We start from the raw sequence: 17244 nt of genomic DNA, 5'->3' as shown, positions 1-17244 counted from the left end.
TCCTCCCATCTCCTCCTCTCCTCTCCTCCCTCTCCTCCTCTCTTCTCTCCACCCCTCTCCTCCTCTCTTCTCCCCTCCCCTCCTCTCTTCTCTCCTCCCCTCTCTCTCCTCCTCTTCTCCCCTCCTGTCTCCTCCTCTCTTTCTCCCCTCGCCTCTCCTCTCTCCTCTCTCTCTTCTCCCCTCCCCTCCCCTCCCCTCCCCTCTCCTCCTCTCTTCTCCCCTCCCTCCCTCTCTTCTCTCCTCCCCTCTCCTCCTCTCTTCTCTCCCCTCTCCTCCTCTTTCTCTCCTCACATCTCCTCCTCTTCTTCTCTCCTCCCCTCTCCTTCCCTCCCTTTTCCTCTACCCTCCTCTTATCATATTTCCGCCCCCCTCCTCTCTCCTCCCCTCGCCTCTCCTCCTCTCTTCTCTCCTCCCATCTCCTCCTCTCTTCTCTCCTCCCCTCTCCTGCCCTCCCTTTTCCTCTACCCTCCTCTTATCATATTCCCGCCCCCCCCCTCCTCTCTCCTCCCCTCCCCTCTCCTCCTCTCTTCTCTCCTCCCATCTCCTCCTCTCCCCTCCCTCCCATCTCCTCCTCTCTTCTCTCCACCCCTCTCCTCCTCTCTTCTCCCCTCCCCTCCCCTCCTCTCTTCTCTCCTCCCCTCTCCTCCTCTCTTCTCCCCTCCTGTCTCCTCCTCTCTTCTCCCCTCGCCTCTCCTCCTCTCCTCTCCTCTCCTCTCCTCTCTTCTCTTCTCTTCTCCCCTCCCCTCCCCTCTCTCCTCCTCTCTTCTCCCCTCCCCTCCTCTCTTCTCTCCTCCCCTCTCCTCCTCTCTTCTCTCCCCTCTCCTCCTCTTTTCTCTCCTCCCATCTCCTCCTCTCTTCTCTCCTCCCCTCTCCTGCCCTCCCTTTTCCTCTACCCTCCTCTTATCATATTTCCGCCCCCCTCCTCTCTCCTCCCCTCGCCTCTCCTCCTCTCTTCTCTCCTCCCATCTCCTCCTCTCTTCTCTCCTCCCCTCTCCTGCCCTCCCTTTTCCTCTACCCTCCTCTTATCATATTTCCGCCCCCCTCCTCTCTCCTCCCCTCGCCTCTCCTCCTCTCTTCTCTCCTCCCATCTCCTCCTCTCTTCTCTCCTCCCCTCTCCTGCCCTCCCTTTTCCTCTACCCTCCTCTTATCATATTCCCTGCCCCCCCTCCTCTCTCCTCCCCTCCCCTCTCCTCCTCTCTTCTCTCCTCCCCTAATCTCTTCACTTTTAAGTAAACAATTACTAACGCCTACAGGTTGTTATTATTTTAAAGTGGAAGCATCATGTGAAATTACATCAATATTTCAGAGAAAGGTCAACAAACCTTCAACACATGCTACCTTCCCTTATCCACCAGCGATAGCTAGTGCATTAGCAGGAAGTACTTTGTCATTGACGTGTGGTGTAAGAAGAGTGTTATAATTAAGTTGGACTGGCTTGTACACTCAAATCAACAACAGTTGAATACGTGTTTTCACAACAACATTTATGAAAGTGCCATAGATGAACTGTCAAGTGTCACTGTGATGTCCTTTATTGTTGTCAAATGGTACAAGGGGTTGGCTTAACTCTATAGGCTTATTTCTGCTGCAGCAACTAGGCAGACTTCACACACACACACACACACACACACACACACACACACACACACACACACACACTTGAAAATAGGCATGCATAAATGCCATCTCCGTGGTAACGACCCTTGGCTTGGATTGGCTGCATCGGTCGGAATGTTCTAAGGGCAACCGTGCCAACAACGAGGAAACACATTTCACATCTCTGCTCTATTCCCAGACTGACTTCCTCTCCCAACACACACACACACACACACACACACACACACACACAGACACACACACACACACACACACGCGCGCGCACATCCGCAGACAAGAGGGCACTATGTGTCTGAGTTAGAAGCTGACCAGACCCAGTAGTTAACACATAACACATACTATTTCCTAACTATTTCAGAAACCTGCCAGATTGCACTGTAACATATATGTTCTCTCTCTCTCTCCTAGACCCACTCAGATCCAGATAACACTTCTCCTTCTCTCTCTCTCCTAGACCCACTCAGATCCAGATAAACACCTTCTCTCTCTCTCTCTCCAAGACCCACTCAGATCCAGATAAACACCTTCTCTCTCTCTCTCTCCTAGACCCACTCAGATCCAGATAAACACCTTCTCTCTCTCTCTCTCCTAGACCCACTCAGATCCAGATAACACATTCTCTCTCTCTCTCTCCTAGACCCACTCAGATCCAGATAAACACCTTCTCTCTCTCTCTCTCCTAGACCCACTCAGATCCAGATAAACACCTTCTCTCTCTCTCTCTCCTAGACCCACTCAGATCCAGATAAACACCTTCTCTCTCTCTCTCTCCTAGACCCACTCAGATCCAGATAAACACCTTCTCTCTCTCTCTCTCCTAGACCCACTCAGATCCAGATAAACACCTTCTCTCTCTCTCTCTCCTAGACCCACTCAGATCCAGATAAACACCTTCTCTCTCTCTCTCTCCTAGACCCACTCAGATCCAGATAAACACCTTTCTCTCTCTCTCTCTCCTAGACCCACTCAGATCCAGATAAACACCTTCTCTCTCTCTCTCTCCTAGACCCACTCAGATCCAGATAAACACCTTCTCTCTCTCTCTCTCCTAGACCCACTCATATCCAGATAAACACCTTCTCTCTCTCTCTCTCCTAGACCCACTCAGATCCAGATAAACACCTGCTCTCTCTCTCTCTCCTAGACCCACTCCATCAGATATAAACACCTTCTCCTCTCTCTCTCCTAGACCCACTCAGATCCAGATAAACACCTTATCTCTCTCTCTCTCCTAGACCCACTCAGATCCAGATAAACACCTGCTCTCTCTCTCTCTCCTAGACCCACTCAGATCCAGATAAACACCTGCTCTCTCTCTCTCTCCTAGACCCACTCAGATCCAGATAAACACCTGCTTCTCTTCTCTCCTCCTTTACCCTCCCTGTACATCTGTAGGGGGTACTCCTCTCCCCCAGCAGACCTCTAGTACTGCAGTACCCCTCTCCCCCCAGCATGAACTCTTGTACTGCAGTACCCCTCTCCCCCAGCAGACCTCTTGTACTGCAGTACCCCTCTCCTCCAACAGACCTCTTGTACTGCAGTACCCCTGTCCTCCAGCAGACCTCTTGTACTGCAGTACCCCTCTCCTCCAGCAGACCTCTTGTACTGCAGTACCCCTCTCCCCCAGCAGACCTCTTGTACTGCAGTACCCCTCTCCTCCAACAGACCTCTTGTACTGCAGTACCCCTCTCCTCCAACAGACCTCTTGTACTGCAGTACCCCTGTCCTCCAGCAGACCTCTTGTACTGCAGTACCCCCTGTCCTCCAGCAGACCTCTTGTACTGCAGTACCCTCTCCTCCAACAGATGGAGGCAGAGCTCCTAGATGAAGCAGGAGGAGGATGAAGTCGCCCCTGGTGAATGTCTCCTGTTTAACTCTGTGTGGTTAACAGCAGAGTAAAACTAGATGACAGCAGAGAGCTGCAGGACACACAGACACAAACGTATTACAAATGTAGGAAGTTGTGTAAACAGACAATGGTTACTAAGGTGACCGGAGAGACTGTTACATGTTAATCCTTACCTCTGTGTGTGTGTGTGTGTGTGTGTGTGTGTGTGTGTGTGTGTGTGTGTGTGTGTGTGTGTGTGTGTGTGTGTGTGTGTGTGTGTGTGTGGAGGAATGTGATGGCATCAAGTGTAGTTCTTCAGATGTTGTTCTCTATTCTCTCTCTCTTTCTATGTGTGTGTGTCTGGGAAATATTGTTTGGACAATATCCCAGCCTGCACTGGGAGTGGTGTATGATGTCACCATGGGACTGGAGGCTTCGTGTGTGTGTGTGTGTGTGTGTGTGTGTGTGTGTGTGTGTGTGTGTGTGTGTGTGTGTGTGTGTGTGTGTGTGTGGGTGGCTAACCTTGGAGGCTATTGTCAGTGTTGGAAACTCCTTACACACAGCAACACTGACTCCATGAGTCCAAGGTGTGTCTGTGTGTGTATTTTGTGTTAGAGAGGGAAGTAGTGGGAAAGTGGGGGAGGGGGCTTCTTTCACCGCTTGGCTGAGCTTCCTGCTGTGACCTCATTTCCTGTGGAAGCATTCAGGAGCTGATGTCATTAAGTACCGACACCAAGACAACAACCCCTGTTGTTTACCCCTCCATTCATCTTGTCGACCTCTTCTCTTTCTCACACGTTTTCCTTCAGCTCTATTATCTTGTGCCTGGCTTCGTCTCGAATGGCACCCTAGTGCCTAGGGCCCTGGTCAAGGGAATAGGGTGCCATTTGAAATGCAGTCACTGTAGAAGGGTAGGAGGAGGGTTGGCTATCCCTAATTTCTGTTCTGGGCTCCAAATGGCTAGTCTGCTCTCTGCTGTCTGTCTGCTAGTCTTGTCTTGCTCTCTGCTCTGCATTCGACTGGCTTGCCTGGCCTTGGATTCATCTGGCCTTGCCTCCTGGTCTCCATGGTGATTAATGGAAACACTCTGACAGGTGCAGAAAGGCCTATATTACTCTGTCACCAGACACACACACACACACACACACACACACACACACACACACACACACACACACACACACACACACACACACACACACACACACACACACACACACACACACACACACACACACACACACACACACACACACACTGCCTTTGGATCCCTGTGTCGCACTTCAGTGTGACTGACAGGGTAATGTTTAATTAGGGCATGGGGCGGGGTTGGCGCTGGGGTGTATTTGCATAATTCTCAGAGTGCCAAAGAGGCATCGGGTGTCAGAAAGCACCACACACACACACACAAACACACAGACACACAGACACACAGACACACACACACACACACACACACACACACACACACACACACACACACAGCTATTCCTAAACTCAGCTGTGACCTAACAGTAGCAATGGGTCAGCCTACCCTTTGGCGACAGACACACACACAAACACACGCACACACACACACACACACACACACAGGGTCCGTTTACACTGTGGCGACAGTGAGTCTGTTAGCAAGATGCCGTAGTAGACAGATTTAGGTCCCCATCACACCTCTATCTGTCAGCCTAGTTTGTGTGTGTGTGTGTGTGTGTGTGTGTGTGTGTGTGTGTGTGTGTGTGTGTGCTTGGTAACAACACCATTAACATTCCCAATGCCAACAGCCCCCACCCTCTCCTGCTGTGCTCCAATCAGCCCCCCCCCCCCACACACACACACACACACACACGCACACACGCACACGCACACGCACACACCCGTTCTGCCTGTGACTACAACAACAGAGACTAGTCCCAAAATAACACTTCAACCAATCAGAGAGGAGAGCCTGTGAGTGGACCACTTAATCTACAGTACATTCCTCTCTCTCTCTCTCTCCTTGTCATCCCTCCTTCTCTCTTTCCGTCTACCTCTCCTGTCTGTTGATTGACCATGCTGTGTAACCTTACTCCATGTTGATATGTAGGCCACATACAGGGCCTTCAGGAAGTGTTCACACCCCTTGACTTTCTCCACATGTTGTTGTGTTACAGACAGAATTTAAAATGGATTCAATTGAGATGTTGTGTCACTGGTCTAAACACAATACCCCATAATGTCAAAACGGAGTTATGTTTTCAGACATTTTTACAAATGAATTAAACATGAAAGTCATTCAGATGCTGTAGAGGAAGGAAACAGCTCAGGGATTTTACCATGAGGTCAATGGTGACTTTAAAACAGTTACAGAGTTTAATGGTTGTGATAGGAGAAAACTGAGGATGGATCAACAACATTGTAGTTACTCCACAATACTAACCTAAATGACAGAGTGAAAAGAAGGAAGCCTGTACAGAATAAAACATATTCTAAAACATGCATCCTGTTTGCAACAAGGAACTAAATAAAGTAAAACTGTACAAAAATGTGGCAAAGCAATGAACGATTTGTATTCAGGACATAAAGTTATGTTTGGGGTAAATCCAACACAACACACCACTGAGTATCACTCTTTATATTTCCAAGAATGGTGGTGAGTGCATCCTATTATGGGTTTGCTTGTTATTGTTAGGACAAATCAAATTAAAAAGAAACGGAATAGAGAAAATCACCGGCAATATCCTCGAGGAAAACCTGGTTCAGTCTGCTTTCCAACAGACACTGGGAGACAAATTCACCATTCAACAGGACATTAACCTAAAACACGTATCTACACTAGAGTTGTTTACCAAGACAATATTGAATGTCCCTGAATGGCCTAAACATTTTTTTTTTTTTAAGAATAATGTTCAAATATTGTACAATCCAGGTGTATAAAGCTCTTAGTGACTTACCCAGAAAGACTCACAGCTATAATCACTGCCAAAGGTGCTTCTAACATGTATTAGTGTGGATACTTATGTAAACGAGATATTTCTGTATTTAATTTACAATAAATATGCAAAAATGTCTAAAACATGTTTTCACTTTGTCATTATGTGGTATTGTGCGTAGATGGGTGATATAAATATATTTAATCCATATTAAATTCTGTCTGTAACAAAACAACATGTGGAATAAGTCAAGGGGTGTGACTACTTCCTGAAGGCCCTGTATTTATGACGTTACCATGGCACCCAGCCCTGACGGAACACCCAGGAACCTAAAGTACCTCCCACTTTAACATACTGACACACTCACGCACACACACAAACACAGAGCAATAATGCTCTGTCTCCTGTGACAGCACAAAGCCCTAAACTACCCCAAACATTCCAGAGGAGAGGAGAGAGCTGGCCACCACTTTGTCTCCACCTCTTCCTTTCCTCCTCTCTCTGTCTCCCTCTCTCTCTCTCTCTCTGTCTCTGCCTCCCTCCCTGTCTCTGCCTCCCTCCCTGTCTCTGCCTCCCTCTCTGTCTCTGCCTCCCTCTCTCTCTCTCTCTGCCTCCCTCTCTGTCTCTGCCTCCTTCCCTGTCTCTGCCTCTCTCCCTGTATCTGCCTCCCTCTCTGTCTCTGCCTCCCTCTCTGTCTCTGCCTCCCTCTTTGTCTCTGCCTCCCTCCCTCACTGTCTCTGCCTCCCTCCCTGTCTCTGCCTCCCTCCCTGTCTCTGCCTCCCTCCCTGTCTCTGCCTCCCTCTCTGTCTCTGCCTCCCTCACTGTCTCTGCCTCCCTCACTGTCTCTGCCTCCCTCTGTCTCTCTCGCTCTCTCTGTCCCTCTCTCTCTGCCTCACTCTCTCTCTCTGCCTCCCTCTCTCTCTGCCTCACTCTCTCTCTGCCTCCCTCTCCCTTAATCTATTTCTTCAGTTAACCCACTGTTCCTAGGGCGTCATTGACAAAAATAATTTGTTCTTAACTGACTTGCCTAGTAAAATAAAGGTAAAATTAAAAAATGAAATACACATATCCAACCAGCAATACATCTCTCAACTAGAACACAGAGAAAGTAGTCTCCTTCAGCAGCAATAGTATTAGAGGAAGGTAGACTTGACTAATAGAAGTCTGACAGCCTGACACACACACACACGCACACACAAACACACACACACACACACACACACACACACACACACACGTCAGTCAGTGGTACTCACTCTGATCACCTCGGGCGTCTGCTGGATGAGCAGCGTCGAGCCGATGTCTCTCAGGGCAACCACATCGCTAGGGGCAACCGGGTGTCTCACGGCAACAGGAGGAGCAGTGATGGTTGCAACAGGTGTCTCTCCAGGTGTGGGTGTAGGGGGCGGGACAGGGGAGGGTGTAGGGGGCGGGACAGGGGAGGGTGTAGGGGGTGGGACAGGGGAGGGGACAGGTGTTACAGCCGGTGGAGGGGTGGCCGTGGTGGTAAGTACCGCTGTCAGGTCAGCTACAGGTGGATGTTCACGTTTAGCGGCTGCTTCTGAAGGTGTGGGTACGACTGTAGGTGGTGGAAAAGGTGTGGGTAGGGCAGAAGGTGTAGCATGGTCTGTAGCGACAGACTCTGCTAGGGTTGTGGGGACAGGGACAGGGACAGGTGTGGGAGCTGAAGAGACAGGTAGAGCTGTAGGAACAGCTCCAGCTGTAAGTCTGGGTGCAGGCATGGATACAGCACCAGATGTAGGTCTGGGTGCAGGCGTGGATACAGCACCAGATGTAGGTCTGGGTGCAGGCGTGGATACAGCACCAGATGTAGGTCTGGGTGCAGGCGTGGATACAGCACCAGATGTAGGTCTGGGTGCAGGCGTGGATACAGCACCAGATGTAGGTCTGGGTGCAGGCGTGGATACAGCACCAGATGTAGGTCTGGGTGCAGGCGTGGTTACAGGTCCATCTGTAGGTAAAGACACAGTTCAGTTCACATACATAGAAAGAATAACCGTGCAACATATACACAATACCGTAAATAGGAATAGATGGATATGGACAGTCACCTTGCCCAGCTGGTGGAGATCCAGGTAGTTTGGCCTGCGTCAGAGTGTCAGTCTTGGCTGCAGTAGCCAGAGTGTCCTGTAGGAGTCTCATCACCTCCTTCTCTTTGCTCTGAGCCCCAGTCTTCCCAGTGTTCCCAGGACTACCCCCAGAGTCCACCAGCTCCTGGGCAAAGCTCTCAATGCTCTCCAGGATCCTCAGCAGCAGGGCCCTGTCCTCCTCATCTCCCAGCCCCACCACGCTGCCCTCTGCCTGGAGAAGAGGAGCAGGGGAGCTGGGGGTCGACCTAGTGGCCTGGGCGTTAGCGGTTAGGTGGCTAACAGGAACAGGCCTTTGAGCCTGGGGGTTGATTTGGGTTTGTGTCTGGAGAGAGGGTTGGGTTTGTGGGGAGGTGTTCCCCTGTCCTGTCCCCCTCTGTCTGGTCTTAACGGGGAGAGGGGGCTCCGCCTCTCTTTCTCTCTCTCCCTCTCTGACTCTGTCTCTCTCACGACCCATGCTCTGCGAAAGACACTCCAAGTCCATCAGAAGCCTGTCGATGTCGTCGTCTCTATGAGTGACAGGAGGGGTGTGTTCGGAGGTTGGGGGGCAGGTGAGGTCTTCACCGGCAGACTGGAGTGTGTGTGTAACGTGTACGTGTGACAGATTGGGGCTGAGGTGTGTGTGCGCGGAGCTGGGGGGTGTGTGTGGACTAAAAGCTGTCCCGTTCCGACTGAGAGTGTGTGTGAGGCTTCTGGTCGGTGTGTGTGAGTGTGTGTGTCTGGAAGCCCTGTTCAGCCCCCTTCCCAGGTCTGCGTCCTCCTCAATGAAGAGAGCCTCCATGGGGGAGATGGACGGAGTGTGTGTTCGCTCTGACGGAGTGTGCGTTTGCGATGAAGGTGTGTGTGCCTGGGTTGGAGGGGTAGAAATAGACAACGTGTGTGTGTGCGGTAAGGGAGAGTGTGTGTGTGACAGAGTGTGTGTGTGCTGCAGCCCGTTGGTCTGAACCTTATGTCTCCCTGCTGTCTCAGGCGTAGTGGACAAAGAGAGAGAAGAGTCTGGAGCGAGTGACGAGGGTGGCAGTATATCCCTGCTCTTGGGTAAGGGAGGGTTCTGAACAACATCCTCATACCGTGGCGGTTGATCATTCCCAAATATGGGTGAGAAGGGGACAGCAGCTTGCTGCAGCATATGGAGACTACTAACCAGCTCGGCCAACTCGCTATTACCTCCAATCCCTGACCCTTGACCTCCAGCCCCTGACCCTAACCCTAACCCAGCCCCCTCCAGCTCTAGAGGCAGTTTCTTCAGATAGGAGCTCAGTCTGGTCATCACAGCTCTGTAGATGCTCTCTGGACTGGCTCCCCCATCTTCCCCTCCCCCGGGACTCTTCCGACTGATACACTGCTTGATGATGTCAGTACATTTCTTCAAGTCCTCTGAACACTTGACCAGAATGTCCAGACAGGCCCGTATGTCTTCCCCCCCTGCTCCTCCCACTCCTCCCTCCTCCCCTGCACGGGTCTTCTCCAGTAACCGGGCGATGAGGGACTCGTCGGCTAATGAGCTGAGGTAGAGAGACGCCACTGTGTTTAGCCCCGCCTCCAAGGAACCAGAGCAGGCGCTGGATAGGCTACTGGTAGACCCTCCCCCAGCCCTGGAGACACTGGATAGGCTGGTTGTGGATAGAGACCCGCCCCCGGCAGTGATGCCTGCAGGCGATAGGCCTTTGAGCACTTTGATGGTGTCGCTGAAAGGAGGCAGGTTCTCATCATTGGCGTTTCCATTTCCAGTAATAGTCCCATTCCCGGTTCCTCCGACGTTCCCGGTGAAGTGTCCGTAGACGATGTCGAGGTCCGTGGACCGACGGCTGTAGGAGTCCGGCCTGACCTTGCGACCTTTCCTGAAGGTCACGTGACTGGTGGAGAGGCGGAGCTTCTCGAAAGAGAACTCTTTGAGTTTGCCACTGGCCAGGTTGATGGCTTCACCTGTGATGTCCTTCAGACTGGCAGAGCTCTGGAGAGGCCGGTCAGGACCAGAGCTCTGGAGAGGCCGGTCAGGACCAGAGCTCTGGAGAGGCCGGTCAGGACCAGAGCTCTGGAGAGGCCGGTCAGGACCAGAGCTGGTAGTAGTGGTGGTAGTGTTGGCCTTCTTACCTCGCCATGGAGGACTGTCCTCCCCCACCACACCATACACACTGTTAGGATCATTAGGAACACCAAAACTCCCGATAGAGCTGGTGATACTAAATTTACAGCTGTTGGGGATTTGGTGAGGAGAGTTAGCGTTTCGGGTCAGGTTGTGTGTGAATGTGTGTGAGGGGTCGGGGTGTGTGTGAGCGTGTGTGTGTGAGGGGGCGGTCAGCAGCTCGGAGCAGGTGCTGCGATGGGCAACAGTACAGTCCAGTCCCTGGGACAGCGCCCCACATGACCCGGAGCAGTAGTGCACCGCGTGACTCTGAGCCCGACGGTCCACCACCACGCTGCTGTAGCAACTAACACTGCTCACTACCACGCGATAGGCTGCTGCCATGGTTACCGCTCAGTTGACGCTTGGTTACCGCTTGGTTACCAAGGTTACAGAGCAGTCTCAATTACTGCATGAAAAAAACATATTGGAAAAAAACACAAAACTCCAGCAAAAAATGATATGTGAAAGAAATCCAAGGCCAAAACAGTTATTGTTTAGATCCCTTCAGATGAGTGGGGCAGTTTCAGATCCACAGAGTCAACTAAACAGTTATTGTTTAGATCCCTTCAGATGAGTGGGGCAGTTTCAGATCCACAGAGTCAACTAAACAGTTATTGTTTAGATCCCTTCAGATGAGTGGGGCAGTTTCAGATCCACAGAGTCAACTAAACAGTTATTGTTTAGATCCCTTCAGATGAGTGGGGCAGTTTCAGATCCACAGAGTCAACTAAACAGTTATTGTTTAGATCCCTTCAGATGAGTGGGGCAGTTTCAGATCCACAGAGTCAACTAAACAGTTATTGTTTAGATCCCTTCAGATGAGTGGGGCAGTTTCAGATCCACAGAGTCAACTAAACAGTTATTGTTTAGATCCCTTCAGATGAGTGGGGCAGTTTCAGATCCACAGAGTCAACTAAACAGTTATTGTTTAGATCCCTTCAGATGAGAAGAAGAAAAAGGTCAATCCATGTTGTAATCACAGGATCCATTAGAGTCACGATTCATTTGATTTTCACCTGTGTCTAAACACCGTCTTCTCAGAGGTCCTCATCTCTCCAAAGGAACTCCAGGGGCCTGGTCTAACCCCACTGTCGCCTGAAAGACCCCCCGATCAGGGTTCACCGTCCTGGGCTTGGAAACTCACCCAGGCCCCCCCTCCTTTTGTCCTTCTCTCTCCTTCTCTCCACTTCTGTCCCCCTCTCTGCCTCTCGTTCGTAAAATAACTGCAGTACACTCTAACCACAGCTGCCTTGATGTGATTCACAGATGTCGACTCTCTCTCTCTCTCTCTCTCTCTCCCTCTCGCTCCCTCCTTCCGTCCTGTGCTGTCAAGCTGGTCTCAGTGTGTTTCTGATGAGAGGACACCACCTGTGAGTTGACAGAAAAGGGGGAGTGAGGGGGAAGGAGGGAGAGAAAGAAGGAAGGAGAGAAAAATAGTGTTCAATCATTTAGACAGTCACCCTGTAGCAAATTATTTTTCTCTGTGTGTGTGGGTGGGGGTGGGGCGTGTGTGTGTGTGTGTTGTCAGCCCTCCAGCTATCTTCCAGATGACAGTATATATGAGGGACCTTAGTCCTTTATCATCAAAGAGTACAACACCGCATGTGTACTTCCTGACACACACACACACACACACACACACACACACACGACACGCTGGTTCCCGATCAAAAAGAGCGGAAGAAACTACAGAGCGCAGAGAAGAGAAGAAAATGATGGTGAAAGTATAATGTATAATGGTGAGACCAGACTGGCTTGTTGATTTGACCTTTATCCGTGGTTTCTAGGGATGGGGGAAAAAAGTATATTTACATATCGCACTATTATTTTGAATGATATTATATTGATACGTTGACTCAAAGTATAGATTAGTGTATATATACTGTATATTATATATTTTAATTTTTTTGCTAGGCAATGTTAGCTAGAGCTAGTCGGCTGTACCTACGCTAAAACTCAGGACATTTTTCATCCTATAGCTTGTTCCTAATCTTCTTTTTAAACAGTACTTTTATTTCCATGATGCCTGAAAATGTATTTTCTCATGATCTCTCGTCTCTCCGCAGCAGACATATGGTGAGCAAAAAGTTTGGAACATCAAATCGCGAATAAAACCCCAGTATCGAATCGCAACACATATCGTATCGGCAAGTGAGTAGTATTGTATTGTGAGGTCCTTGGCCCTAGTGATTTCCAATCTCAATGGGAGTCGTAGGTCGAGGGTCAGCGTAGGTGAGGTGTCCATATCCATACAATTTTCATCCATTTTCACGGAGAAAAGTTCCGATGAGTTGAACTTTTGACGTAACCATCTGTTTAGCCAATCACCCACACCCACGCAATTTACATCACACACTCCACATGCGCACGGACCAAGGACCAGCATTTATCCATTCTAATATGGTGTCTGTTCTCCATGGCTCAGTCTTGGATCCCCCTAAGGGTGAAAGAAGGAGAGGTGAATGGAGGACGGTCTACGTGTTCTCACATGTTTATATCAGTCGTGGTATTAAGAGTCTGTTAGCGGTGCAGAAGTACCTAATAAAAGCCCATTGGTCTGTTTAAAACACCAACACACGTGTCCTTCCCCAAGGCTGTCCCATTGAACTCTAATGTCCCCAAGGCTGTCCCATTGAACTCTGATTCCCCCAAGGCTTTCCCATTGAACTCTGATTCCCCCAAGGCTGTCCCATTGCACTCTAAGTCCCCCAAGGCTGTGCCATTGCACTCTAATTCCCCCAAGGCTGTGCCATTGCACTCTAATTCCCCCAAGGCTGTCCCATTGAACTCTGATTCCCCCAAGGCTGTCCCATTGAACTCTGATTTCCCCAAGGCTGTCCCATTGAACTCTGATTTCCCCAAGGCTGTCCCATTGAAATCTGATTCCCCAAGGCTGTCCCATTGAACTCTGATTCCCCCAAGGCTGTGCCATTGCACTCTAATTCCCCCAAGGCTGTCCCATTGAACTCTGATTCCCCCAAGGCTGTCCCATTGCACTCTAATTCACCCAAGGCTGTCCCATTGAACTCTGATTCCCCCAAGGCTGTCCTATTGAACTCTAATTCCCCCAAAGCTGTCCCATTGAACTCTAATTCCCCCAAGGCTGTCCCATTGAACTCTAATTCCCCCAAGGCTGTCCCATTGAACTCTAATTCCCCCAAGGCTGTCCCATTGAACTCTGATTCCCCCAAGGCTGTCCCATTGCACTCTAATTCACCCAAGGCTGTCCCATTGAACTCTGATTCCCCCAAGGCTGTCCTATTGAACTCTAATTCCCCCAAAGCTGTCCCATTGAACTCTAATTCCCCCAAGGCTGTCCCATTGAACTCTAATTCCCCCAAGGCTGTCCCATTGAACTCTAATTCCCCCAAGGCTGTCCCATTGAACTCTGATTCCCCCAAGGCTGTCCCATTGCACTCTAATTCACCCAAGGCTGTCCCATTGAACTCTGATTTCCCCAAGGCTGTCCCATTGAAATCTGATTCCCCAAGGCTGTCCCATTGAACTCTGATTCCCCCAAGGCTGTCCGATTGCACTCTAATTCCCCCAAGGCTGTCCCATTGAACTCTGATTCCCCCAAGGCTGTCCCATTGCACTCTAATTCACCCAAGGCTGTCCCATTGAACTCTGATTCCCCCAAGGCTGTCCTATTGAACTCTAATTCCCCCAAAGCTGTCCCATTGAACTCTAATTCCCCCAAGGCTGTCCCATTGAACTCTAATTCCCCCAAGGCTGTCCCATTGAACTCTAATTCCCCCAAGGCTGTCCCATTGAACTCTGATTCCCCCAAGGCTGTCCCATTGCACTCTAATTCACCCAAGGCTGTCCCATTGAACTCTGATTCCCCCAAGGCTGTCCTATTGAACTCTAATTCCCCCAAAGCTGTCCCATTGAACTCTAATTCCCCCAAGGCTGTCCCATTGAACTCTAATTCCCCCAAGGCTGTCCCATTGAACTCTAATTCCCCCAAGGCTGTCCCATTGAACTCTGATTCCCCCAAGGCTGTCCCATTGCACTCTGATTCCCCCAAGGCTGTCCCATTGAACTCTAATTCCCCCAAGGCTGTCCCATTGAACTCTAATTCCCCCAAGGCTGTCCCATTGCACTCTGATTCCCCCCAGGCTGTCCCATTGAACTCTGATTCCCCCAAGGCTGTCCCATTGCACTCTGATTCCCCCAAGGCTGTCCCATTGAACTCTAATTCCCCCAAGGCTGTCCCATTGAACTCTAATTCCCCCAAGGCTGTCCCATTGCACTCTGATTCCCCCAAGGCTGTCCCATTGAACTCTGATTCCCCCAAGGCTGTCCCATTGAACTCTGATGTCACTGGATGATGTTATGTCTTTAATCCATGATCAGATGTTTCCCTGTTTCTTTCCAACACGTCCACATGTGTTTTGTTTTTGACTGGTTCACCATCAGTTTTGAGCGTCTCATAAATGAACTCAACGCCGCCCATCCAGATAAGCAATGGGCACCTCAGATATAACCATTATGTAGTGCTGGGCCTCTCTCCCTCTCTCTCTCTCTCTCTCTCTCTCTCTCTCTGTTTTGTTGGAGTCTCAGTGGAACAGTGGGGGAGAGAACACATTCCTCAGAGCTGCTACCCTCCCATATTACACACACACGCACGCATGCACACACACACACACACGCTCCTCATAAACTGAACACACACCCATACACTAGCCTATGAAGTGAGTTGAGTAACTAGGAGGAGCTGGCCAATGAACTCCCTGTATTCAGTTCAGTGGCTAAACACTATTTAAAGTGAGGACAGTCCCACAAATTGAGCTGAATGGATATTAGTTCATACAGGGCTGAATTAATGTTGCATGGCAACAATAATGGCTCCTGAGACATGCCAGAGTGGCAGTTTGTCTCCATCTCTGTCTGGCTCTCTCTCTCGCTCCCCTTCTCTCCTCTCTCTTCCATCTTCTCTCTCTCGCTCCCCTTCTCTCCTCTCTCTTCCATCTTCTCTCTCTCGCTCCCCTTCTCTCCTCTCTCTTCCATCTTCTCTCTCTCGCTCCCATTCTCTCCTCTCTCTTCCATCTTCTCTCTCTCGCTCCCATTCTCTCCTCTCTCTTCCATCTTCTCTCTCTCGCTCCCATTCTCTCCTCTCTCTTCCATCTTCTCTCTCTCGCTCCCCTTCTCTCCTCTCTCTTCCATCTTCTCTCTCTCGCTCCCCTTCTCTCCTCTCTCTTCCATCTTCTCTCTCTCGCTCCCCTTCTCTCCTCTCTCTTCCATCTTGTCTCTCTCTGTTTCAAGTTTCACGTTTTGACTGTCACGTGCACTAGTACAGTGTAATGTCTTTCTTGCTCTTTCCCAACAATGCAGTAATCAATATCAGTAGTACTATAGAAAACAAATGAAACAGTCAAGTAGAACACGAGAAATAGAAATAAGAAGAGCACTAGAATGTAAGTAAGCATACTGAACTCAGCAAAAAAAGGAACATCATCTCACTGTCAACTGCATTTATTTTCAGCAAACTTAACATGTGTAAATATTTGCATGAACATAACAAGATTAAACAACTGAGACATAAACTGAACAAGTTCCACAGACATGTGACTAACAGAAATGGAATAATGTGTCCCTGAACAAACGGGGGGTCAAAATCAAAAGTAACAGTGAGTATCTAGTGTGGCCACCAGCTGCATTAAGTACTGCAGTGCATCTCCTCCTCATGGACTGCACCAGATTTGCCAGTTCTTGCTGTGAGATGTTACCCCACTCTTCCACCAAGGTACTTGCAAGTTCCCAGACATTTCTGGGGGGAATGGCCCTAGCCCTCACCCTCCAACAGGTCCCAGACGTGCTCAATGGGATTGAGATCCGGGCTTTTCGCTGGCCATGGCAGAACACTGACATTCCTGTCTTGCAGGATATCACACACAGAACGAGCAGTATGGCTCTGTGGCATTGTCATGCTGGAGGGTCATGTTAGGATGAGCCTGCAGGAAGGGTACCCATGAGGGAGGAGGATGTCTTCCCTGTAATGCACAGCGTTGAGATTGCCTGCAATGACAACAAGCTCAGTCCGATGATGCTGTGACACACCGCCCCAGCCATGACGGACCCTCCACCTCCAAATCGATCCCGCTCCAGAGTACATGCCTCGGTGTAACGCTCATTCCTTCGACGATAAACGCGAATCTGACCATCACACCTGGTGAGCTAAAACCGCGACTCATCAGTGAAGAGCACTTTTTGCCAGTCCTGTCTGGTCAGGCGACGGTGGGTTTGTGCCCATAGACGACGTTGTTGCCGGTGATGTCTGGTGAAGACCTGCCTTACAACAGGCCCACAAGCCCTCAGTCCAGCCTCTCTCAGCCTATTGCGGACAGTCTGAGCACTGATGGAGGGATTGTGCGTTCCTGGTGTAACTCGGGCAGTTGTTGTTGCCATCCTGTAACTGTCCCGCAGGTGTGATGTTCGGATGTACCGATCCTGTGCAGGTGTTGTTACACGTGGTCTGCCACTGCGAGGACGATCAGCTGTCCGTCCTGTCTCCCTGTAGCTCTGTCTTAGGCGTCTCAAAGTATGGACATTGCAATGTATTGCCCTGGCCACATCTGCAGTCCTCATGCCTCCTTGCAGCATGCATAAGGCATGTTCATGCAGATGAGCAGGAACCCTGGGCATCTTTCTTTT

The 17244-nt window shown here is 50.1% G+C and overlaps 1 protein-coding gene across 1 annotated transcript in view; it reads right to left on the bottom strand.

Moving 5' to 3' along the window:
* The window catches only part of LOC110497069 (serine/threonine-protein phosphatase 2A regulatory subunit B'' subunit alpha), a 58561-nt gene that overhangs the window by 12662 nt on the left and 28655 nt on the right, over positions 1 to 17244 (bottom strand). Inside the window, 2 exon segments of the mRNA XM_090206636.1 lie at positions 7596 to 8323; positions 8424 to 11955. Of these exon segments, the coding sequence (XP_090062762.1) occupies positions 7596 to 8323; positions 8424 to 10929 (3234 nt within the window). The 5' untranslated portion in view covers positions 10930 to 11955.

Source organism: Oncorhynchus mykiss, chromosome 18 (genome assembly GCF_057628025.1).
Source record: "Oncorhynchus mykiss isolate SJ-2025 chromosome 18, ASM5762802v1, whole genome shotgun sequence".
Classification (NCBI taxonomy): Eukaryota; Metazoa; Chordata; class Actinopteri; order Salmoniformes; family Salmonidae; genus Oncorhynchus; species Oncorhynchus mykiss.
This window is presented reverse-complemented; position numbering and strand designations above follow the sequence as displayed.